The sequence below is a fragment of the Haliotis rubra genome, unplaced genomic scaffold (assembly GCF_003918875.1).
Source record: "Haliotis rubra isolate DU_JTF1 unplaced genomic scaffold, ASM391887v1 Scf82, whole genome shotgun sequence".
In the NCBI taxonomy this organism is placed as follows: domain Eukaryota; kingdom Metazoa; phylum Mollusca; class Gastropoda; order Lepetellida; family Haliotidae; genus Haliotis; species Haliotis rubra.
Window position 1 is genome coordinate 280,239 of NW_025767546.1, and position 27,328 is coordinate 307,566.

General features: G+C 40.9%; 1 protein-coding gene across 1 annotated transcript in view; it reads left to right on the plus strand.

Annotated features, from left to right (window-relative positions):
- The window catches only part of LOC124262031 (Bardet-Biedl syndrome 2 protein homolog), a 28,016-nt gene extending 1,606 nt beyond the window's left edge, over nt 1-26,410 (plus strand). The window contains 19 exon segments of the mRNA XM_046696454.1: nt 988-1,113; nt 1,433-1,495; nt 3,080-3,157; nt 3,441-3,545; nt 4,396-4,482; nt 5,537-5,681; nt 5,879-5,976; nt 6,353-6,514; nt 6,752-6,808; nt 7,087-7,120; nt 7,334-7,397; nt 15,962-16,010; nt 16,012-16,070; nt 16,322-16,448; nt 19,905-20,033; nt 22,254-22,391; nt 22,729-22,841; nt 23,224-23,372; nt 24,020-26,410. Of these exon segments, the coding sequence (XP_046552410.1) occupies nt 988-1,113; nt 1,433-1,495; nt 3,080-3,157; nt 3,441-3,545; nt 4,396-4,482; nt 5,537-5,681; nt 5,879-5,976; nt 6,353-6,514; nt 6,752-6,808; nt 7,087-7,120; nt 7,334-7,397; nt 15,962-16,010; nt 16,012-16,070; nt 16,322-16,448; nt 19,905-20,033; nt 22,254-22,391; nt 22,729-22,841; nt 23,224-23,372; nt 24,020-24,120 (1,884 nt within the window). The 3' untranslated portion in view covers nt 24,121-26,410.
- The last annotated feature ends 918 nt before the right edge of the window (nt 26,411-27,328 follow it).

Genomic DNA, 27,328 nt, shown 5'->3' on the forward strand with positions numbered 1-27,328 from the left:
TCATATAATAATAATAATTGCAATGCCTCTCTGCAAAGACTGCTGCCTTTTGGCTGTGAGAAAAGAGTTTTCAGCTAAGGTGAAAAAATAATAGATCCAGATTTAGCTAAGTGAATAAATAAAAACAAAAAGTGTCCTTTATGACCTCAGATGCAGTGAAGTGGTGAGGGTGTCTCACTGGCCTGAAGACTTGGTCTTCTGGGGCAGGATCTGCTAATTATGGGTTATAATCTCAGATTTTCGCTGATTCTGATGCTTGATTGGTTAACACCGTGCCCCTGCTCCAGGCTTTCAATCAAGTTGTAAATGTTGGGGTCTGAATTGATTTATGTTTTCTGTGCCCATTAAACTGACATGCTGTATAAAGCCAAAACATTTTAGTGAACTTTAACTGAACTCATTTACAGGCAATATGTAATAATGACATCTTGGGGTCCAGCCAAATCTGAATGATGTATCTTCATAAAAAATCAGAAGGGACCCCAATCACAATAAAATCAGATCTTTCCATCAAATACCATACCTCTCTACGTTAAGACATAAGGACACCTTCAAAAGATGCCATTTTAGGAGAAATGTTTAATCATCCAGTCAGCATTGACGCTTTTGACCAGCAAAATGGTTATTAAAGAAATGAAGTAGAATCAGTTTAGAAAACTAACATCCAATAAGCCTCCTTTACTTAGTTTGGGGGGTCAAAGTTTGCTCTAGGTTCACCTTGCAAGAACAGTTGAGGTGTCCTGAGACGTTGACACACAGGTATCATATCTGAGTGAAAGATCTAATGTTAAAGAGATTGATCTGATTTCACTGAGATTTGTTACCATGAGACTGTTGCATGTAAATACTTAGATGATTCTTCAGTGCAATGTTGAATTCATGCAAATTTGAGTCACTTGTTCATCATGTAGGGAGGAATTGCAATGTCTCTACAGGTTACCATGGTTACAGTAGTAGTGAATGAAGTAAGCATGATATCTATTGCAGACTCCTGATGGATCCAACGCTGTGGTCATTGGCCAGCTGGGCACCATCAGCACACCGCTAGCTATAGTGGGTGGAAACTGCTCCATACAGGGATTTGACCAGGATGGCAACGATTCATTCTGGACTGTAAGATATTGTTGATACTGGTGGAGTATTTACCTGCTATTGTGCACAAGTATATCTTGTTAAATTATTGCTGGACAGTAAGTGCAGATGACAGGGTCACAGTCACCAGAAGTTTGATATCTGATCATGGTGTACACAGTGAGATTTGTCTGTAATGGTTAGCATAGGGGATTGTGTTATGTCAGATAGAGGCTACAACACTACACCACTGTAGTGTCATTAGTAGGAGGAGTCTCTTGATGATTGCAACATGCTTGATGTGAAATGTTGCAGAGTATGTGTGTGTTTGTACTATTTGTACTTCGTATTCTTGTGTCAGGTGACTGGTGACAATGTCTGCTCTCTTGCTATGGTGGACTTCAACAATGATGGACAGAATGAGGTCAGTACATTACCACCACATACTGTGTCCAGCAACGCTCATGTAGATGAGATTTAATTGGTACACCTAATGGTTATATTAACTGGATACTAAGTGGACCTCTTCAGTTAGAACATTGTTATTTCAATACGGTTATGCACATGTATGGATCCACCAAACAGTGGGAGATCCTTATATGTTCTTAAAGCTATTCAAACAACGCTGTAGAGATATATATTACCAAGAATGGTCATCCGATATTGCAAGCTCCAAATATTTGTATGCATATTCACTATTTAAACATGACATTGTCCATGAAACATATCTAGAAGTATTATCCTCTATGCAACTCCGCAGATCTCTTACAAAATTTAGATGTGGCATCAGTAAACTGAATGTACAAACCTATAGAAGATCCAAAGATGATATCAGTTCTGCCATGTGCGCTCATTGCGTCAATATTGTCCAGGACGAGTACCATGTTCTGTTACAATGTCCTGTTTTTTCTGATTTACGCATCAGGTATATACCACAATATTATTGTGTAAATCCCAACATAGAGAAGTTTGTAAATTTACTTAACACCCAAAATGCAAATATTATTGTACGCCTAGCCATATTTGTAAACAAAATCCATAACGTTTTATGATACTTATAAATGCCAGTGTACTTCTCATGCCTGCGCTCCAAAGAACATGATGTCAAAATGTCACAGTACTATTGGCCTCATGGCCACTCTACGAAATAAATCTGTCTGAGAAGTATTATAAGGTTTTTCATCCAGGAGCAGCCATCGTATATTATCAGTCATTAGTAAAATTCCATTCTACAGTTGACAAATGAGTATTTAATGTACCAGTACTTCATTTGATTTGTTTTCTTCTTCTTTTGGTCGACCCGTGAAGATCCAGGTTAGAACTGATCTTCAGTAACCCATGCTTGTTGTAAGGGGGAACTAACAGGATCGGGTGGTCAAGCTCGCTGATTTGGTTGACACATATCATTGTATCCCAATTTCGTAGATTGATGCTCACGCTGTCGATCCCTGGAGTGTCTGGTTCAGACTGGATTTTTTACAGACCGCCGCCATATAGCTGGAATATTTCTGAGTGTGGTGTAAAACTAAACTCACTCACACTTCTTTTGGCCACCTTAATTGAATGTTGTCTGTTCATCCCAACATGTTACATGTAGGAGGTCCTCTGTAACACCTGTGCTACAATGTGTGTCAATATTTGACCCTGCTGCACCCTAACTCTTTTTCTTCTCATTTTGTATAATTGTACATTGTACAGTTTGTTTGCATCCACTACTAGATTTCCAAATTTATGTGGCTGAAATTTGTTTTCTGGATACAACCCAAGCCTGTTTTCATGTATGAAACGTGAAGTGAAGTCAGCATAGGAAGCAGGGTATTTGATGTGATCAATTCCATTTGCACCCCCATTTCTGGTGTCCCCCACTGTGATATTGCTGAAACATTGTTAACAGTGGCGTAAAACTGAACTCACTCACTCACTCACTCACTCTATTGCATTTTCTGTTTTGTGATATATGTGTGAATTTCAACAATGGAGGCTGTCAAGATTTTGCGTTATTTTTCAGTTGATTGTTGGCTCAGAGGATTTTGATATCCGAGTGTTCCGAGAGGATGAGATTATTGCTGAGATGACAGAAACAGAGGTGATAGTTATGCACCCTTGTATACACAAGTTGAATAGATGCTATGCACTTTAAAACAACTCTTTGACAGTTTATTTTCAGTTTTAAAAAATGGGGTATTCATTTTTAACTTAAAAAAAGAAGAAATAATTCCCGTCAGTATGGTTTTAGACTACCTATAGCAATGCCATAACTTATTTTGTCACATGTGAATTGTTTAGACCATAGTTCAAGACTGATTTCATTGCTTATGTGCTGAAGATAAGACGTGATGTTTTTGAAAGAAACATTTTGTGTTCACTAGGCCATAACATCTCTGTGTCCAATGACTGACAGTCGGTTTGGTTATGCTCTGGCTAATGGGACAGTGGGTGTGTATGACAGGACAGCCAGGTACTGGAGGATTAAGGTAGGTACATCAATGTGTGCAGACACCATTCTCTTTGTTTAACACTGTAGTCAGCAGTTGACTAAGCATAATTTATTGGGGGGTGGGTGTGTGTGTGTGTTGTTGTTGTTGTTGTTGTTGTTGTTGTTGTTGTTGTGATGATGATTTTAAGAGGGGGTGTCACCCATTTTGTTCTGGAGAGGGAGGGGGGTCACCAATTTTGTACACATGTACTGGGGGTCACCAATTTTGTACACAAAAATAAGAAAAACATATTATAAATTACGGGAAGGGAGTGGGGGTGCGGGTCATTGATTTGTGCATGACATGCAAGTGGGGGTCACATATTTTGTACATATTATTTATTTATTTATTTATTTATTTATTTTTTTATTTTTTTATTTACTTATTTACTTATTTATTTTTTGGGGGGGTGGGGGGCTCATTCACATTGTACATGCCTTTCCATGAAAATCATCATCATCACGCACGCACGAACGCACACACACAACAAACACACACCATAAACTAGTAACGGTCCCTAAGCTGTGAAGAGGTGAATCCCTTGGCCATGACAGAAGCCTGTGATTGTTGGTCTGAAACCTTGTTGGCCAGGAATATGTTTTTAGGCTGTCGTGGATTTCACCAAAGTGGTAAACAGAGTCCTGCACAGCTTTGAGCTTTTCTCTTACATCAAGGTTACATGACGTGATATTACTGAAATACTGTTGAAAACGGCATGAAACCCAGCTCACTCATGATAAAACAGCAAGATGGAGGGTACTAGAGGTGGCTTCACAGGTCTGTTTGATGTGATGTTGATGTTTATCAGTGGGAGAAGGTACTTAGTCCATGTTTGATATGATTTCAGTCCAAGAACCAGGCGATAGCCATCCACAGCTTTGACCTTGACTCTGATGGAGTCCCAGAACTCATCACTGGCTGGAGCAATGGCAAGGTCAGAACTAGAGAAGTGTTGTCACCTTAACCTGGTTAGCAAAGAGAGACTCATTCAGTTAAAAACTGTCACACTAAGCATTTCCCTTACTTCTTCTTCTGATTCTTCTGACCTGTTTCCAACTTCCAAAAACACCTCATTTGAATACATCCCAGCAAGTGCTTGGGCCACATGCACCTTGTCTAATTGGCCTGCTTTGTCAATCATTTTCTTTCAGTCACTTTTGTGTGACATTTAGAGAAAAATCTCTCTCTGCTGCAATTGCCATGACTGTTGTAAAGAATGTAATTGCTGCAAGGACCTCTCTACAGCTGATTGCAGCACTTATTTATATGCAAATGTGAAGGGCAGTTGTAGTAACCACCAAGACAGTGACCCCTGCTATTTGGCATTTCCATGACCTCAAGGTCATTCACTCATATCACGAAGCCCATGGTTCAGTTTCTTCTCCAGTGAGGGTACATAGACTATTTCAGTCAAGCTCATTCACTTCAAAAGAGACAGATTGACAAAGCAGGCTAGGTAGACAATGTTATGTGACCAAAGCACTTGCTGTGATGCCGGAAGAACAATGGTTACCATGGTGACAGCTGGAATGCGTTTGGGTGAGGTGTTTCTTTGAAGCAGAAACAGGTCAGAAAGAGGATCCACTCAGGGATCGAAAAGAGGAGAAATGCATAGTGTGATACAGAAGGGTTCATAAGGGACTGTTCATAATTTATGGTGGGGGGTGTGGGTGATGATGATTTTAAGGGGGGGTCACCCATTTTGTTCTGGGGAGCTATGGGGGTCAGCAAGTTTGTACACACGTACTAGGGGGTCAGCAATTTTGTACATAAAAATATGTTTAAAATTATGCTTAGAAATTATGGGAAAGGGAGGGGGGGGTCATTGATTTTGTACATGACATGCAGGGGGGGGTGTCACTTATTTGTACATAAATTTTAGGGGGGCGTCATTCACATTGTACATGCTTCTCCACCCCCAATAGCCATAAATTATGAACGGTCCCTAAATATCAAAATTGGACAATTTTCAATGATCTTTCTGTCAGGTTGATGCCCGGAGTGATAGGACAGGGGAGGTAATCTTCAAGGACAACTTCAGCTCAGCAGTGGCTGGCATTGTGCAGGGGGATTACAAGATGGACACAATGGCCAACTCAGAGCAGCTCGTCTGTGTGTCTGCAGATGGACAAGGTAGCAACTCTCTCACTGTACATGAAAGTTGCGTGTTAGTCTCAGTCATCATTTGTATCTTGAGATTAGCATTACTTCTGAAGTGAGTGAGTGTGTTAGGTTGAATGAGATGCAAGTGAGATGTTTACCACATATGTTTGTACTAGGTAGCAGAATCTGGATGTGATGTAGATATACATGATGATGTGTTTTCTCAGTGCGGGGGTACAATCCAGCTCCGGAGGACATGGGGGGCAACTTGATGGACACAAATATTGAGCAGGACACAATCCGAGAGCTGAGTCAGAGGAAACAGGTGATGATTATATCATGACTTCTATATTCAATTACAAATTAGTACAGATTTCTCATGATATAAATCTTGAGGATATCAATAATAAACAGAAGCCTAGCTCACATTGATTACTTTTTTACACAATAATGTCTCATTCAAACAATATGGGAGCAAGGTTTTTATGCACATGCTCTTTTAACATTATAAATTCTTAGTCCTCCTGACACTGTCCAGGAAGGGGGAGCTCTTGTAGTAGTGATCAAGGCAGCACTACCGACGTTTTATCTTTTTGGCTTTGAAGTTTCCATTCTTCCCTAGTTTGATGACACAATTAGATTTAATCTCTTTAAAAGTGCAAAACATGTTATTTCAAGAATGGGAAATTATCTTCTCACAGAATTTGTTGTTGGAGCTTCGGAATTATGACGAGAACATGAAGACTGCTGCTCAGGGTGTGACTGCCGCCTCTGCCGCTGCAAGTGCCACCTCAATAGCTAAAGTGGGCAAAGTTGGTGCCAAGATTGGGGAGTACGAGAGCTCTCAGATGGGAGTCATTCCGGTAGGACTTTACTTCATTTCATTGATGACACTTAGTACTTACCACAGCTGCTTCTTAAACAGGATGCTGCAAAAAGCTGGAATTCATTCATTCTTAAAGAGGACATACTTTTTCGTATTTCCCATGGCAATACTTTACAATACATTGTAACAAAGGTCCTAAGGTGTACAGTGTGACCTAGCTTTTGATGACAATGGGAGTGTGTGTAGAAACTTTATTTCTTGTATTTGTCCACAGGCCAACACCCAGCTGCAGACAACACTGGCAGTGTTCACAGGAGAGGAGGGCAAACATGTGAGCAGCAACTGTAGCGAATTATTACCTTGTATTAAGTCAATCTGTAAATCATTAAACGTCAAGTCTTTAAAATCACAATTGTTGGTAAAGCCAAGCAAAGTCTTACCTCCTGTATTGTTCATTTCAAGATGGTTTCCATACAGTGAGATGAGGGTGTTTTGTTGGCCGTCCCTACTAAGGGAGAAAATTCACTCTGTAAATAGTTCTCAAGTCATGCTTGATTTCAGTCCTTGTAATGATTCTATATGTATGTGTTTGTCCATCTATAATTTCAGCCTCATGTTGAGTTGATCATCAGCACAACTAATGGTAAGTTGGACCGACTCAGATTGATAGTTTCTGTAGTTTAAGGACAGTAACTACCTTCTGTGTGTTGTGTTCCAGACTGTTCAGGTCAAGCTGTCTTAACTTGTGAAACCTTTTCAAAAGTTTTATCTCATTTTCTTCTGTACCCTTGGCAGGAACATCCACCACGTTAGTCTGTGATGTGTCACTGTTTGATGGCCGTCTGTCTGTTCATAGATACAATCATCAAAGCAGTGCTCATATTTGCTGAGGGAATCTTTGAAGGAGAAAGCCATGTTGTGTAAGTACAGAAGCTTAGAAATGGTGGAATAAAAACTCTGATTTATGAGAATAACTCAAGTGCCACATGAAATTATGAGCTGTCAGACAAAGAAAACTAAAGTTGTTCTGACTCTGCATAGATACATGTTATTTTTCCTTATCCTGACTCATGCTTATTGCTTGTCTCCCTTTTCTTCCGAATGCTAGTGGAACACTTGAATCCCCTTTTGAAGCTCCCTTCAAAAAAGCGGACGTAAAATCACTTACCAGGAGTCATCTCCCTTCCCCAGGTTTTGGCGGGAAACGGCGCCACCTGTCACCATGCTCCTCACTCTCTCCTGATTCGCCCGAGTGGGCGGTGGTGAGAGCACCTGGTCCCCTATACGGCTTTATATCCTTTTATTATTTAGGCCTTTCTTCTAAATTAGCTGTATAAGGCTTCAGTTAACATTTACCTACAATATCGTTTGAAATTATTTCTCAATTTTCTCTGTTTTATCACGTTTTTACGTGCTTGTTCAGATTGTTTACAATTGATGAAATCTTGTTCTTGTTGTAGGTATAGATTGTCTGCTGTTGATCCACATAACCTATGTCCTAATTGAAGCCCGCATGTTTATCTGACTTTCGTTGTCAGTTGTGTTTTCACCTGTCTGATATTGCATTTTATAAATATTCATTTTATCTGTCTAGACGTGCAAATGACAGGTCCAGACGAGATTTACACGACATGTCTAAACCGGCTAAGCTTGCAGAGGACTGGCAGTTGGTGTCTGCGCAGATTCACCATCCCAGTGGTCTACCAGGGTCGTCAACGGAGGATGTTGTTGCCGTAGACAACTCTGGCTCGAGGAAGAGGTCATCTACATCTGATAATTCCTCATCGCAGTCCAAGAAGACTAGGGCATCATCTTCCCAGAGGAAGAAGTCAGCTGCAGCTAAGACTTCGTCGAAGTCTCCACATGGGGCAATGCAGAAAACGAGGTCTTTTCAGCTGAGATCGTCCCTCTGGATGAAGTAGATGTCTACGATGAGCCGCCCATCCTCTTCCCTGAGATCACGACTAAGAAGAAGACGAAGGCATCTTCTACCGTGACCACGCAGGACAACCTATCAACGCAGAAGTTCGGCTCCAGAGAGGTTCAACGCCCTTTGGAAGAAGCCTCATTCGTCTCAGATGCGTCGTCACTGCAACAGACAACGCAGACCTTCATCCCGGGCACCTTTATGCAGCAATTTACCCAACAGATGTTGGATCTGATGGAACAAGGTTCGCACGCGAGAGAGCTGCGACGAAGACGACGTCTGCGACGAACCCGAGTGAAGGACAACTGAGCTGCACACCACGTCCGTTGGGAACCAACAACCTGCGAAGCTTACATGAAGATTCCAGCTTGACTACAACGTCAGCACGAAGATCTGGCGGTCATACCAATGAGAACCTACATCAACTACGTTCGGCGAACGGACAAGACGTTCGCCGAACTCAAGCAGATCATCATCTTCAGGTGCGGACATTCGTCACGACCCTGCACGCAACGGTTCGTTACCAAGGAAAAGAGAATCGACACTCGTATGAAGGCACAGAGATTCGTCACAAGACTCCAACCCTCGACAGAGCCGTTCACCTACACGCAGGTTCGTGCGAAGGATGTCACGAACACATTCACGAACGTATGGTTCACCACGAAGGTCACCACGCAGGTCTCCATACAGATCAGCACGCAGGTCGCCACTTAGATCTTCATACAGATCACCTTACAGATCTCCACGTTCTGACAACACTAGAAGACATCAATCCTCAGAGCAGGAAGATGACGGCGGAATTATATTTTCCGACTCGGAAATCAAGTCATGGATGGCCAACAGTTTGGAACTCGCATCACCCTCTAAGGAGACCAATGAAGCACTATCGTACTTGATGTTGAATGATGATATAGACACACTCACTATTCCACCTATCGACCCTGTCTCAGACGTTCCAGACAACCTCAGCACAGCCTTGAAGAAGGCAACTAAATACCAGACTCAGAGTATCCCGTTGTTCAACGCAAAGAAGTTTCTCTACACCATATGGAACCTTTCATGAAGGCCCCAGAGATAGACGAGAATAATAAAATCATCAACGACGCTCGGATGAAATCGTACAAGATAGAAGCTAGAAAGCTGGCACAGTTAGACACAGTAACCAGACGAACCTTCTTCGGCCTAGCCAGGTCAAGAGCTATCAACGAGACCCTCATCTCGAAGTTTAGGAACTCAACTTCAGAGGAAGATCGAATGGTTTGTTCAGCTCTACTTACACAGAAAAAAGGATCATCAGTTCATGTCTGAACACCTAGCATCCATTTCTGCAGGCTTAACGCTATCAAGAAGGCAAGGACTATTATCTTCCTGTACTTGGAGCGAGAAGTTTACCAAGACACTCTACAGAGCCCCATGGTCAGCACCATCCATCTTCGCAGGAGAAATTGATGAAGTCGCCAAAGAAGTCTCTAAAGATTTCACAGAGGTGATGATGATCAAGTCTATCGATACACTGGCTAGTGTTATACGTCAGACCTCCCAACGTTATTCCTGCAAATCAAAGTTTGCAGGCATCCAGAGAGCAAGGGAAAAGAAATTATGCAATGCTAAAGGGAATAAGGATTCTTTTCGTCGCCCATCCGGAGGTCCAAGAGGTAACTACGGAAGAGGTTGGCCCTTTAGAGGTGCCAAAAGTTCCAGACGATGAAGAACGGGTTCAGTACAACCTTCACAAGTGATTGGGGAATTGGGGAATTCTTCAAGACGACTTCGTATCTCAGATTCTACGCAAAGGTTACAGGATACAGCTACAAGCAGTTCCACCAGTAACAATCAACCCACTGGTTCACAACTACGCTGCAGACCAGAAGGGAAATCTACTAGAAGCCATCACATCTCTACTAGAGAAGGAGGCAATCGAAGAGATAAAACAGGACTGCGTCACACCAGGTTTTTACTCCCCAATTTTTCTGGTACCAAAGAAAAACTCCAAAGAAAAGTTCCGACTCATTTACAACATGAGGAAATTCAACAAAGATTATCTGTTAACACCCACAAAGTTCAAGATGATACATCTACAGTGCACTCTGTCTAATTCGGACCAGCTTGGGACCGACTAAAAAGTCTGAATTATACAGTAGTCCGAAGTACACAAATTTTAATGGAGTTATCTCCCTATTATCCGCAGAATTAAAATTATAAACTATTTTTCGCAATGTTATTGAAAACAACGATTCTCGGACACCTGCTTCGGCAGCGGGTCCACAATAACATTGTCAAAGAGCAAAGTAACGATGTTTCGAGGAAATCATGAAATAAATTGAATAAACTAATGAATGAAATCAACAACAACATTCATAAAAGTTGTCAAACGTACACATAAAATTACTATTTCCATCTTTTTGTGCGATCATGTAATGTAAGTCATGTCACTGACAAGTGAAATCTCGGCGTGCCGCCTCAACCTTCACGCTCGGACACGATGTTCAATGCGAAAATATATACATGAAGCAATTTTGTCACAGCTCATAGCCTAGCACGATAAGTCGAATACGTTCCATAATTTACGTATAGGTAGCAATTTCTTACTTAATATGTTCAGAATAGCATTATTTTACCCAAAACTTTTGTCTAAATCTAAAAGTTTTCGTTTACGAGGACGGTATCCATTGCCGTAATATGATTGGCTGCCTTAGGTCATGTGTCTGATTTTGACCAATCACGACCCTTATAGCAGAGTGTGGCGAAAAAGCGTCATTAGAAACCAATCTTTATCCAATAAAATCGCTTCTTACTACTGATTGATATCACACTGTGTCTGATGGCATCTTAAATGCATAGTGACATTGACACTGAGTTGACATGATCGGCTCAATTATAGTTTACAATTGGTGTTAGTCGCATCAAAGGTAAATAGGCGTTCACCGCTAGACCACGCGGTCTTGGCCAAGCGGACTTCCTGCTAAGTAAATAAGACAAACTACACAAACCAATCAACGGAATGTTTATTCAAGGTTTATTGGCGAAGCGGACTTCCCGCTCAGTCCGAATTATATAGCAATGTTTTTACATGTAACTACCTTATCGGGCCGACACTTTGGTCCGAAATCCGAAATAATGAGAGTCCGAGATACAGAACTTTTTTTATTATGACAACAAAGAAGGATTACGTCGGGACCGTGAGTTCATTCCTGTTTATACAGCAATCCGAGAAAGACAGAGTCCGAGTTTGACAGAGTGCACTGTACCTCAACTACGACATCTCATACGTCCGCTAGACTACCTCGCCAGCATAGATTTACAGGATGCATACTTACACATCCCGATCCATCCGGAGTCAAGGAAATATCTCCGATTCCTGTTCAACAGACGTCACTTCCAATGGAAGGTCCTGCCATTTGGAATATCGTCGGCCCCCTGGTTGTTTACTCGAGTGACAAAGCCCATCAATATATATCTACATCGTCGAGGTCTACACGCAGTGCGTTCTACCTAGACGACGGGATTCAAGCTCAGCAAGATCCCAGTCAACTCAGACTGCAATTGAACTTCACCATCAGACTTCTCACTCAACTAGGATGGCTAGTGAATCTCCTCAAGTCGGAACTAGAGCCTACTCAGGACTTACAATTCCTAGGAATACGGCTTATAACAACGAAGAACCGCATTCTCGTTCCAGTGGATTGTTGGATCAAGATACAACAAATGATCTCTCAAGTTCTACTCTCTCCGTTACCACTACGAGAATGGCAGAGCCTATTAGGTCTCCTCACGTCAGCTCAAGACATGACGCACAGAGGAAGACTACAACTGCGCCCACTATAGATATTTGTGAACACTCATTTACACAGTCTGGATCCCTTCGGAATACCAGACAGACTAAAACCATATCTACTATGGTGGACTCAGAAGTCGAATGTTTGCGGCGGAAACTACTTAATAGAGCCGGAGTGCAACATCCACCTCTATGTAGATGCATCACTGCAAGGATGGGGAGCACACCTCGACAACGAAGTGGCAGCCGGGAAATGGTCGAAACAAGAAATGAATCTGCATATCAACATGCTCGAGATGAAAGCAGTAGTAAATGCCCTACTACATTGGTCCAACATACTAAGAAACGCAAAATTGATGATCCATACGGACAACTCAACAGTGGCGTTCTACATAAACAAACAAGGATCAACAAGATCTTGGAATCTTCTAGACCTCAGCTTTCAACTCTTCAACATAATAGACAAACTAAACATCTATGTAAAAGCATGTCACATTCCCGGGAGCCAAGAATGTAATAGCAGATGCGCTATCTCGAACACATCAACCATCCCCAACAGAATGGATGTTACATCCACAAGCATTCAGATGCATCATACAGACGATAGGATCTCCACTCATAGATCTATTCGCCACAAGATTCAATAATCAACTGGCAACATTCGTCTCTCCAATTCCCGATCCACAAGCATGGGCGACAGACGCTTTAAGCATCCCATGGGAAGGACTGAACGCATATGCGTTCCCTCCTCCAGCGCTAATACCACAAGTATTACAGAAAATCAGGCAGACGAGGAACCTGCAACTGATTTTTGTCGCGCCCTACTGGCCGGCAAGAACGTGGCTTCTTGTTCTCTTACAAGAACTCGGGAAAACCAAAAATACAACTTCCAGTTTGGTCGAACCTACTAATTCATCCTCACACCAAGCAAGTTCACAAGTATCCCAGGTCATTCCACCTACACGCATGGAACATATCACGACTTGCTTGTCGAAAAGAGGATACTCCGCCAGAGCAGCGAAAGCAGTTACACTAGCATTACGCAGATCTACTCGTAACTTGTATGACGACAAGTGGCAAAGTTTTGAGAAATATGCATCGAGGAAAGGTTTCACAGCAATGAAAGCAACACATCCTCAAGTGGCGGAATATCTTTGTCATCTCAGACAAATAAAGAGATTAAAAGGTTCTACACTATCTACATACCTAGCGGCTCTCAGCTCAGTTATCACCATGAAGACAGGTGTTAAACTGACGAAAGTGCCAGAGTTACTGGCCTTGCTACGCTCTTTTAAACTGGAAGACCAACAAAAGAAATTTAAAGCGCCGGCTTGGGATCTCAACGTAGTGTTACAGCATCTCACCAGTGATGCGTACAAACCACTAGAAAGAACTTCTTACGAATTTCTTACACAGAAAACGCTATTTCTGGTCGCCTTGGCAACAGTGGCGCGGATGTCAGAAATACATGCTCTGGACTTCGAACGAATACGTTTTGACACACATCACAACATAGTTCATCTAGGATTGACATGGGATTTCATAGCTAAGAATCAACTGCCAGGTCAACCAGACAGACAATTCCACATCCAAGCATTATCTATAATCCTTGGACCACAGGATATACAAGACTTATCCTTATGTCCAGTCAGAGCACTGAAAATCTATCTACAAAAGTCTAAAACCAGGAGACGAAAATTCAAACGCCTTTTCATCCCCATATCGTCGGAGAGATCTCACGTGCTACGATATCAGTTTGGATGAGAGCAATCATACTACGAGCTTACAAGGCAGCAGGACTTGAGCCTCCACGAGCCTCCAATCCGCATGAAGTTAAAGCATTGGCATCTACACTCGCTCTACATGGAAGCTGCTCAATATCCACGATCATGGAAGGATGTTTTTGGAAATCGGAGACAGTATTTGCTAACCACTACCTCAGAGATATCGCTACCAAGGACGTCTCCGGTATTCACCAGTTTGGGCCTCTGGTTGTAGCACAACAACTGACAATCCCGCAAAGGCGCTGAGATGTATCTCGCCCTTTTATCGCATGTCATGCAAAGCTCATACTCCAAGGAATAGAGCTTATAGTCCATGTACACGTCTAGAACAGACTAGCATGATTATAAGACCCTGTACTTATAAGGAATTACTGGTACACGGATAGGGTCACTGCTCCACTTGATACGAACATGAAGAGTTGGAGTTATTGAAATCCACATGTACGGTTATAGAAGACAGTTTGATAAATTGTGGTCCCCCCAAATTTACCAGATAAAGTTCGACATATGGATCAACAGCAACAGCAGTGTCATCAGAAGTTCCCATGGGGTGTAAATAGGACGTAAATTCATCACTAAGGAATCCAGAAGTGGCTTAAGCCACCACCAGATCCGTCGGATTCTACAAGCAATAAGCATGAGTCAGGATAAGGAAAAATATGTAATTTTCTGAATAAAATTGATATTTTATACTTATCCTGACTCATGAGGTGAGCCCTCCCAAACTCCCCTCAAGGCACTCTGGATTTCCCAGTAAATCAGTGTGTTGGGCTATAAAATACGGAGAGAGTGAAGAGCATGGGAGACAGGTGACGCCGTTTCCCGCCAAAACCTGGGGAAGGGAGATGACTCCTGGTAAGGGGATTCAAGTGTTCCACTAGCATTCAGAAGAAAAGGGAGACAAGCAATAAGCATGAGTCAGGATAAGTATAAAATATCAAATTTATTCAGAAAATTACATTATGTAGCACATGTATAATGGCCATGTACATAGGGACGTGTCTTAATATAAGGGCTTCTCTCATAAACATTTATACATTCCATCTTTTACAAGACAAAAATGTACAATGTACTCAGTGTAAGATATCTCCAGGAAAACTAAAGTATATATTTGTACATTAAGGCAGTGAAATAGTTGCAGAGTAATAAACAGTGGAACTGATCTTTAGCCATTCCCGGCCTACACAATTTAACAAATTGATTACAACAAGCAGCACCACATGTTCTTTCAACATTTATCATTAACAGGAACACCCCAAATTATGATTGTACAGAGCTACAGATAACTTGTTGGGTCATTGAGTTATGTACTCGCTTGTGTTCATCTCAATTGGGTATCCTAATTTTCCTTTGAGTAACCTAATAAATTATACCCACCTCACTCAAACTCAATTGGGCATTTTGCCATTTTCCATTATTTGCGAAAACAGAATAAAGTTTAAATGTTGGTTTACGTGCGTGTTATTTATATTTGATCTGTAATATGAGAAAAGATAAGAAAGACTGCAAGTTGCCAAGTTCATGTGCTGAAATAGAACCTCTAAATATACCTCTGAGTCAGTTATTCTATCTTTCTTCAGTAACCTCCATCTGTAGCGCGCATGGGTCTGCTTACTTCAAATTCTAGTAGGTTTGCTGAGTACGCAAGCTAGGATTTGACATCTTTGTGTGTACGCATGTTAGGTCATATTTATTGAGTATTTACAAAAATTCAAGCGTACTTGTACGCAATAGACTTGAAAGGAATTGAGTTTTCACATAAATGTTTGCGTAATTTACGCAGATACGCAGCTTATCTGTACCTCTGATTGTACATAAATGATAATAAAGTGGCACGAAACAGTTCAGTCCACAATGTTGTTAGAGTATGTCTAGCTAAAATGTTGCACGCATTCACAGTCCACACTGTTGTTGAAGTATATCTCACTAAGATGTTGCATGCAGGAGTTGCACAAGTAATTAATGTGACGGGAGAGTGAATGCAGATTCTGTTTCCAGTCATCCAAGCACCAACTGTCTGTCAGGGAATCTTAAAGTCCCCATCGTTCCCCCCAAAAGACGTCCCAGTAGATCTACACATCAAGGCACTTGTCGGCTACAAGATCAGGTACTGGTCAGGTTTATATGTGTTCCATTTAATATAAACCAATGTAATATATTTCTTATGAAATATGAACACAGTTTCAGTGAATATGTATAAGAATATAGACATGCTACTGCACCCACATTACCATATGGTTCACACATGACATAGGTAATAATACAGTGGTGGATGGGAGTGTCAGTATAAGTGTAGTATTGGTGTTAACATCCTATTCATGTTCATAATTAGTAAATTAGTATTCCTTCATTTTTCAGCTCCCAGTTCCATGTGTTTGAGTTGAGTCGTCAGCTGCCACGGTTTTCAATGTATGCATTCTGTGAAACATCAGTCCCAGAACCAAAAAGCTCTGTCACCCTACAAGTGAATGACAGAATACCTAGGGTAGGCTCATTGCAGACAAAATTATAGTGTTATAAGATTGTGTTTTAAATGATTTAAATGTAACTTAACTATTTCTTATCCTGAGACAACATATTACAGATTCCTACTTTACCTCGATCACATAACACAGCACCTATGACTTGCCTCTACCACATTCAGGATGCCCCCTGCCCTTGGTTATGAATCTGTTCTTGATGATGGCGGTGACGTGGTGCTGTGTGGTCCTGTGCATAGAGCTCAGGTCACAAATCAGTTGAAGTTAAGCAACGTTGGTCATGGGGAGTCCTTGGATAGGTGACAGTGTTTGGCAACTTGACACCTGAGAGTTTCTAGGTCTTCAGTCCTGTCCCATAACGAGGCACACATGTCATCTCACCTGGGTCAAGTGTAGTAGCATGGGATTTGGGGTTCTTCTGTAATGAAAATCACCAGGCTACTGGGTCTGAGCTGACGGCACATTTATTAGTCCAGGACGAATCCACCAATGTCCTCCTTATACATAAAACACTCAAACAATTGGTGAACAATGTAAACCGGAAAGATTTCTGCCCATAACCTCCGTATTTTTTTTAAATCATTCTATGCCTAAGAATATAGGCCTATGTTTTTTCTATAAAGCCTAAAGCTAACCCTTAACCCTAAATAAATAGAATACGGAACTCTTACCATCAAGTACATGCTGCAATGTTTACAACATACAATACAGATTAAACTCAATCAATACAAATCACCGCAGATAAATAATACCATGGATGTATAGGATACATCTATAATGACTTCCACACATGGTTATCTGATGGGATGACTGCTCATTATAGGTACACTATTACAGGAGATAAAATATACAACACCTACCAGGTGTGTGGACCTGGATTTACAAAATCCAGCAGCTACTCGTACTGTACAGTCCTGTAAGCATCTGTAGTAAATAAACATACATAATACCACAATATTATCTGTATATATGTCAATACACGGTAAGATTTCCTCTCGTTTCCCCATCCCATATATAATATACTGTCAACATACTTTTTTTCGCTTGGTGCAAATTTCGCAGAATTGACAGTTTAGACTACATCGCACGGTCAATTATTCGCGCAATCAGTACTTGCCGGAACTGCCAGCTGTCTCTTAGGCCGCCACTAATAGCAATGAAAACAACCAGAGTGGCTTAACCTGTCAGGTGGCGTGTATTGCTACCTACCCCCTACCCCCAAGACACCTGGACTTCCAGATCCAAATGATTGCAAAGATGACACTGAGGCCGAAGTCGTAATCGCGTAATTTCAAACAAGCCAGTTGTTGTGAATGTGATGATTGATGTGTTAATTGACTATCAAGGAAATGAACTTCTACCATATATGAAGCTTTTTGTGATTTCATTTCGTGATATGCAGGAATAAATATAAATAAAATCTTAATGAATAAATAACATACCCTTATTTTACCCCATTCCATGTGCGTAAAACTTACACGTTCATGGTCCGTATAACGTTAGTGTTGATTATATATATATTACATTTATAGAGCAAAAACTGTAATTAAAATTACGCAAGGCTAGTATATATTTAGTTGGGTTAAATAATAGTATTCTGTATTATATTTTACTGATGACTGCTTCGGAATTCGTCCCGCTATATTATTGTGCATGTTTGAACTTGATCATCGGGATACGTGTGCACAGCTGATTGCTATTTCCGGCTCAAATACACACGGTAATCTTAATCCCTGCAGATAATACAATAAATGAATGAAAGGTTTATTTGCTGTGTATAAATTTTCGCGGTAAAATTTTTTGCGTGAAAAGAGCGAAAATAAAACCTGCACGATATATAATACATTTACAGTATATAAATTAATATATACTAAAATTATCACCAAAACCTAACACAACAATTCTAAAGAACTCACAAAATTATCTAAAAGCCCAAAAATTAATAACAATATATATAGGGTCGAACATGTTGCGTTACCTCTGTTAATCTGCAGAACATAAATATGGGGGAATGGAAGGAACTCTTTCCGGCCTCCACCATATAGCTGGAATATTGCTGGGTGCAGCGTAAAACTAAATTCACTCACTATACCTATTTCATGTCATGCACTCACATACACACATACATATCTACATACACGTACATACCACCGTGATGTGTTTCACACTCCACAACATGCATGGGTTTATGTAAATACAAAAGTTACATTAAATGTGTTTGGGATAATTATCAAACTGGTTTAAGAGGAACCCGTCATGATATCGATTCCCTACATTAGTTATATAAGTTGATTATATCATTTTTACTTGACCAGAAAATGGTAGGGATAAAACACCTATATACTTCTATATAAGGATATCAAACAGATAAACTGGTTAACACATTAAAACACAATATATGACAGTACAGATGGAGGACTAACCTCGGAAATACACAGAGGTGAGCTGATGTCCAGATACCTTAAAACCTTTCACTGTAGTGTGAGGCTGCTTACTGTTCAAGTGCTTCAGAGTGACTAAATTAGCAGGTCCACCACTGAGTTTAAACTGTGTGATAATTACATAAGCAAGACAAAAGACTGAGACAGGTCAGGGCTTTGGCTATTGTAAGGTTGGTGTTCATGCATTGATTGATATGCTTTGCTGGAGCATGCTTCAGTTGTACTGTGATATAGGGCAACCACATCTAAGTATGCTAAAATAACCATATTTAAAGGTGTATTATGTACATTAAAAACAGGTACATCTGCTACTATCAGGACCAACTAAGATAAAATTTAAGATTATTACACAAAAATAAATCACTGCCACACAAGTGAGTTTGTTCATAATTGCCTCTGTTCACCCAGCAGAAAATGGGTACCCGGTGCAATAAGTCATATGACTATTGACCATCTAGCACCTCACAGGCAGCTTGGGTTACCAGGGGTAATAATGTCCCTCATGTTGTATGCACTTGGAGCATGTCCCCTCTTCGAGGAGTTCAACACTATATAAATGGACTTATTATTATGTTTATTATTGTTATGGCACAAGATGATCCACATCACTGGGAATGATAGCCTGTAGCATGAGTCGGAAGCAGACCCTGTGTAGTTACAACTCATGCTGTTCTTCAACTAATGTTGTTCATTGTGTGCAATCATTAACATATGAGGGAACAGCACACCAACAATCTAAATGTTCAAGTAGTAAGCTAGTTAGTTATTTCAGCTGCACTTATTTTTTAAGTAGATCATTAATGTGACTTTGCCACCATGCATGGTCATGAATGTGCGAGGTATTGCATTACGTATGTGAGTGAGAACACAGAAAGGAGTTTCGAGGATCCTTATACTGCACTTTTACAATGGTTTTGCTCTGATAGCTGTGTACATCACTGTCAACAGGATTCAGTTCCTCACACCAAAATGTCTTTCATGTACCTTTCATATCTAACATTGAACTATATCTGCCTGCAGTTGCTTATGTGGATCAACCAGAACTTCCTCCTGCATGAAGACTTGACATGTGATGGCGATCTCGAAGTTGCCTTCATGTGTCTACGTGGTGGAGGACCACTCTTCTTAAGGATGAATCAGACAGGACAGGTTAGTGACCTACATGAGACAGTGGACTAGTCTTGATCAGAAAGAATCAGACAGGACAGGTGAGTGACCTACATGAGACAGTGGACTAGTCTTGATCAGAAAGAATCAGACAGGACAGGTGAGTGACCTACATGAGACAGTGGACTAGTCTTGATCAGAATGAATCAGACAGGACAGGTGAGTGACCTACATGAGACAGTGGACTAGTCTTGATCAGAATGAATCAGACAGGACAGGTGAGTGACCTACATGAGACAGTGGACTAGTCTTGATCAGAATGAATCAGACAGGACAGGTGAGTGACCTACATGAGACAGTGGACTAGTCTTGATCAGAAAGAATCAGACAGGACAGGTGAGTGACCTACATGAGACAGTGGACTAGTCTTGATCAGAATGAATCAGACAGGACAGGTGAGTGACCTACATGAGACAGTGGACTAGTCTTGATCAGAATGAATCAGACAGGACAGGTGAGTGACCTACATGAGACAGAGAGGACTAGTCTTGATCAGAATGAATCAGACAGGACAGGTTAGTGACCTACATGAGACAGTGGACTAGTCTTGATCAGAAAGAATCAGACAGGACAGGTGAGTGACCTACATGAGACAGTGGACTAGTCTTGATCAGAAAGAATCAGACAGGACAGGTGAGTGACCTACATGAGACAGTGGACTAGTCTTGATCAGAATGAATCAGACAGGACAGGTGAGTGACCTACATGAGACAGAGGACCGCTCTTCTTAAGGATGAATCAGACAGGACAGGTGAGTGACCTACATGAGACAGTGGACTAGTCTTGATCAGAATGAATCAGACAGGACAGGTGAGTGACCTACATGAGACAGTGGACTAGTCTTGATCAGAATGAATCAGACAGGACAGGTGAGTGACCTACATGAGACAGTGGACTAGTCTTGATCAGAATGAATCAGACAGGACAGGTGAGTGACCTACATGAGACAGAGGACTAGTCTTGATCAGAATGAATCAGACAGGACAGGTGAGTGACCTACATGAGACAGTGGACTAGTCTTGATCAGAATGAATCAGACAGGACAGGTGAGTGACCTACATGAGACAGAGGACTAGTCTTGATAAGGATGAATCAGACAGGACAGGTGAGTGACCTACATGAGACAGTGGACTAGTCTTGATCAGAAAGAATCAGACAGGACAGGTGAGTGACCTACATGAGACAGAGGACTAGTCTTGACTAGAATGAATCAGACAGGACAGGTGAGTGACCTCACATGAGACAGTGGACTAGTCTTGATCAGAATGAATCAGACAGGACAGGTGAGAGTGACCTACATGAGACAGAGGACTAGTCTTGACTAGAATGAATCAGACAGGACAGGTGAGTGACCTACATGAGACAGAGAGGACTAGTCTTGACTAGAATGAATCAGACAGGACAGGTGAGTGACCTCATGCAGAGAGACCTTCATGAGACAGAGGACTAGTCTTGATCAGAATGAATCAGACAGGACAGGTGAGTGACCTTCATGAGACAGTGGACTAGTCTTGACTAGAATGAATCAGACAGGACAGGTGAGTGACCTACATGAGACAGAGGACTAGTCTTGACTAGAATGAATCAGACAGGACAGGTGAGTGACCTACATGAGACAGAGGACTAGTCTTGACTAGAATGAATCAGACAGGACAGGTGAGTGACCTACATGAGACAGTGGACTAGTCTTGACTAGAATGAATCAGACAGGACAGGTGAGTGACCTTCATGAGACAGAGGACTAGTCTTGACTAGAATGAATCAGACAGGACAGGTGAGTGACCTTCATGAGACAGTGGACTAGTCTTGACTAGAATGAATCAGACAGGACAGGTGAGTGACCTTCATGAGACAGAGGACTAGTCTTGATCAGAAAGAATCACACAGAACAGAAGACTCACAAATATGAACATTTGTTGTCCTTTTCCATTTACCAAAGTTAAATAAATTGTTTACGCATCACTGCCAACAAAAGTAGATGAAACAGACATAAAATGTTCACAAGAGATCTTTCTTCAAAAGATTAGTTTCTGACAGCTGTGTTGTATCTCTGTATAGGCATGAGAGTTTTCATGTCAGATGCCAGTGAGTTTGTAACCCAGTTGGAAATGTTACTGTTGACTTCATTTAGAGTGAAATATGTAAGATGAAACCATTGATGAAGCTGAGATAGGTCTGAGACAAGTGATGGTGATGTTGCAGATAGTGATAAAGACAGACAACATGGACCTCGCTGGTGACATCATCCAGGCCCTGGCTGTCTTCCTCAACCTGGAGGACCTCATGTCCACAGCAGACTTCCCGGTTGAGATGGACAATCTGGAGCAGATCCTCAAGAAGGTACACACACTCATTCCCACTGATGTGTTTGTCCTTAAGCCTCTAAACGACATCACAGTTTACATAAAATCTGTAAAGTAAAGGTCAACCTTGCATCAACAGCATTATCCAGACTTCTGTTGGACAGCATGAGCCTAGGTTAGCAAATCAGTGTTTATTGGTTCACAGCTGAATTTATTTCAAATGATATTTTTCTGACACTGCATTTGAGCTTATTTAAAGTGGAGGTACCACAGTCAACAACGATTGTTGTTAATGATGTTTAGAAAGAACACAATTACTAGAATTAAGTAACAACCAAATTTGCTGTCATTCAGTCAGTTTCTTGTCTTCCAAGGTCAATGAGTACCACACAGTGAGACAGAAGCTGACAGCAGAGATGGCCGATCACTCTAACCTTATCAGGAGCATGGTGGTCAGGGCAGAAGATGCTCGCATTATGGGAGACATGTAAGACCTTTACATCTAACCTGTGTTGGATTTGTTAGATGCTGTTTATTGTGTCCTACACACACTGGGAATGGAAAAACTGATAAAATGCATGACCTGTTGGAAACAAGAACACATGTTTGCTAGACACTTATACAGAATAGCAGTAGGCATTAGCAGCCAGCAAATCTGCATGATAAATTATCTTTGTTGTGTTCCAATTAGTGTGTTTTTGAACTGCAATAGACTTACTGGCAAACCCTTGTGGCATTCCGTAGTGTGTTTGTGTTGTGTTCAGAGTGCAAAACAGCAGACATTTTTTGCAAAGCATTGGGTGTTTCTGTAGTGATCGGAGTGCAATACAGTAGACTTTGTGGTAAACCTTTGTATGTTTGTGTACCAGGAAGAGCATGAAGAAAGGCTATATGGAGCTGTTTGATCTGAACCGGGACTTGATTAGTGGCTACAAGATCCGCTGCAGCAACCACCAGGAACTGGTGTCCTGTCTGAAACAGGTCAACCAGATCATACAGAAGGCTGGGAGGCTGAGAGGTAAGAGGCTGCCTCATACAGACTTGCCATCCACCATGGAGGCAGGTCTAGGGGTGTCACTATTAAACAAAGTACCTGTGCATCACAAATGTTCCACATGATACAGTAAATAATTTCCCTATCGTGTATGGAATTATATTTTAAATTTGTATCAATTTTCATAGTAGTTTGGTATTTACACAGATTTGCAATTATCTACACCAGATTGTTCTAATGGCATATTGCAAAACATCTTATATGGATGAACTTAAGTTAAGCAGTCATTTGAGTTGGTTGATAGTGATGTGAAACATGGAGGACACAGAGAACTTCACACAGGCCAATGCAGTTGACTTGTAATATGTATTGTTTGTTGCCTGGGAATCGCAATATGTATCGTGACATAGACATGTGTATAGTCATGCTTTCAACAACTTGGAACAAATCACATATAGGTACGATATATATGTGTTATTGAGCATAATGTTCCCACATTAATGAACACCCTGTTCTTGTCTGATCTGGAACCATATGGAGAATAATATCCCCGGATCTGTAAACAACATGCAAAATATATATCATGTTGTTTCACATGTAAGGAAGCTTCTCTTAATATATGTTTATAACGTTTGGTACCTTTGAATAAAAGATTTCCCGTTTACTTCCAGTGGGCAAATACAAGACACAGATTGTTAATGCCTGTAGAGCAGCTATAAAAAACGACAACGTGAATGGACTGTATAAGATCATTCGGGCAGGAGCAGCATAACATCCATCACAGTGACCTCAGCAACATCGTCAGTGACAGCAGGAACACAGAGGTGTATCAGAATATACAGTAGGCAGGAATGTTGATATAACTGAGATTGCACTGTCAATATAGCAGTGTCTGTGGAGTGATCTATCAACAGCAGTGTCTACAGAGTAATCTTGTCAACAGCAGTGTCTTCAGAGTGATATATCAACAGCAGTGTCTTCAGAGTGATCTATCAACAGCAGTGTCTAGAGTGATCTATCAACAGCACTATCTATGATGCTCTGTTAACAGCAGTATATACATTGCTCTGTCAACTGCAGTCTGCAGAATATGCCGTCAACAGCAGCTTCAACTGTGATGACTACTTCATTGTCACAATCTGCTGATGAACGCAAGAATTATTTGTTAATTATGTTGTGGACTTTATAAAACGTCATCAGATAGTATTGAGAGTTAAGGGAAATACTTCCTCTTGATCAGCCAAGATTACTAATGAAGAATTGCAGATCAGTGTAAACACTTATAAATGTGGCATAAGGAAACCTCACGTCAGTTTCAAGGTGAACAAAACATAATTCACCTATGATAGTGTATAGGTATTTTTGTTTTGTTTTAAGTACACTATGTTGATCCTCATTATGCACTGACGTCATATCCAGTCAGATTCAAGATACCCTGGGTTATCTCCTCATCAGTGTTAGGTGTAGACATACATTCATTGTTCACTTACACAACCACTTAAAATTCTCATTTGTCATGCTCTGAATTGGCATTAGGCTGTCCTGTACACAAGAACTGTTTTCAGTCAGCTTTGGATTGCAAGGTTTTGTTTTGGTGATAAAAATAGTCAGAAGATGTTTGTAACATTTTCCCAGATTATTCCACAATATTTTCATCACCAAAACTATCAGCCATGTTTTATCAACATACCAGTTTAAGTTGATTGTTCACTGTCAGACACAGTTTTATACCAACAGGATATCGCTGACTTCTTTCTCAATATGTTTTCTACTTATGCTGCCATGCTGTTACTCATGAAATACAACTTTTTATTTATTTTTTTACAACAGGCAACAACATTTGTGTGAATACACAATGCCATATAGAAAGTGGTTTGGGATTACAGTAACATACATCCCAAATATAACAAATGTTACATTTGACCACTTCCTAAATGGCATTGTGTATTCATATCTTTCAGCCAGGGTAGCCATGCCATATAACAGGTGTCAGAGTGGTACACAAGGTATGTGATCTAGACTACCAGTTGCCAGACTTTCATTTTTGTGGAGGCCATGGTGGCTGAGTGAGATGGCTGACTTTGTGTGCTGGCGATTAGGTACCTGACTCTGAGAGTATTGTTTCGAATTCCAGATGGTACTGAATAGAACATTTGCAACACTTGTGTGATGTGTTCATTAATCAGCGGAAATAATTCCTATTTTTGATGGTTGAAATATTCATTTCACCTACCATCAATGGTACATGTCCAAGTTACGCCTCTTCTGCATGTATGTTGAGCAAGTGTTGATATACAAGGATATACTTATATATATGTATATACATGGCCACTGTGTTTTTTTAGTCTATATTTTGATATTGTATATACTGCACAGCAATGAATCCGTCCTCATGAAACTTGTGTTTTGATTAATAAATTCATTATCTCTACCCATGATGTCTCTACATGGATCTGGGGCCAAATGGCCATGTTGTCGGTGCATTCCTTTGGCACACCATTAACCAGTGATCACAAGTTCGAATCCAGCTTGCCCAGAATATGTTTCTACGTTTGTCAGCACTTATGTTCGGGGATTTCATGACAATGATGCCTAAAAGCTGCATCACCTCAGTGTTTCCTGATGCATTAAGCTGAGGTAACATCATATAGCTGACATACCATTAGAAGGAGGGTTGAATCCCACTCACTCACATGGATCTGAACCACAAGGGGATCCTAGTTAATGGTATAGATTCCCTGCCACCTGTGGTTGTGACTACACTGGTCAGGTGGACAGACTGGATAACTTTGTTGGAAGCAAATTACATGGATTTATTCTCATGATGTCAGTCACAGGATTGTTGTGTCCTGACTTGTCCACCAACTCTCCTACCACAAACACACAACACCCAATGGTTGTTTCCACGGCAGCTACACACATGGCATAGTTGTTCATAGTTGCACTTGTGAAATGTTTGTGGTCGGGTGACAAAACTGTACCAAATAAATAGATTTCTATGTATAAACGTGGGATAATGTCACTCTGTATGGGTAATAAGGTGTGTGTGTTTTAACCCCAAACTAAGTTGTGCATTGTGTAGTAAAAAGGTGAAGGCTGTTCGGTGACACAGTCCGACAGCTGGCTCAGTCCGTGACTTCCAGTTTACAGCATACATCTAACTACACATTTCATTGAAAAAACATTTCCATTAAAATGCAAGGTTTGCCTATAATTCGTCATGTTACAAATGTAAATGAAGCTGCTGACACCCATGTGTAGTGTAATAAAGTATGGCTTTACTATGACCTATTTGACGTCAGTTAATTGTAAAAGCTCAAAGAAATCTATTTTAATGCACTTCGTATATGGAAGGTTAAACCTATTTTTCATAAATACATATGATTTACGTGCACTGATTACGTTACAATGACATAGTAACATATTGGACAAAAGTTGAAGTCACATTAAACACCAGATATTATGATGGCCTTGTTTTCAACAGGAAATGTCTAAAGTGCCCAGGCTTATAAAGAAAGCAAATGGATGTTTTCCAAATCCGAGAAGGGTAATCCTAACTCTTATGAACACTTTGAGGTAGGGGCGGCGCTTCGCTTCCAAGGTAAACCAGATCAGTGCATGTTCCTGTTTCGACAACGAGAACCAGCCGAACAAGCCAGCCACTGATCTGTATAACATTTTGTTTAGTTGATACTAACTGTAAAATATAATATGTTCAGAGAAAACAAATCCCGTAAACCAAAAATGGGTTTCAAAACAGAACTATTGCCTATGAGAAGGTGTCTGATCTCAAATGCTAGATATTGATCCGCATAAAGGTGTTTGCCACCATTGTTAACGTGTGCCGAACGCTTATTTTCGGAAAGCATTGTAACTCGCAACAACCCGCGAAGATTCGGGCTAGAATCTGGTCTCTAGAGAAACCCATGCTTGTCATAACAGGCGACGGATGGGATCACGTAGTCAGGTTCGCTGACTTG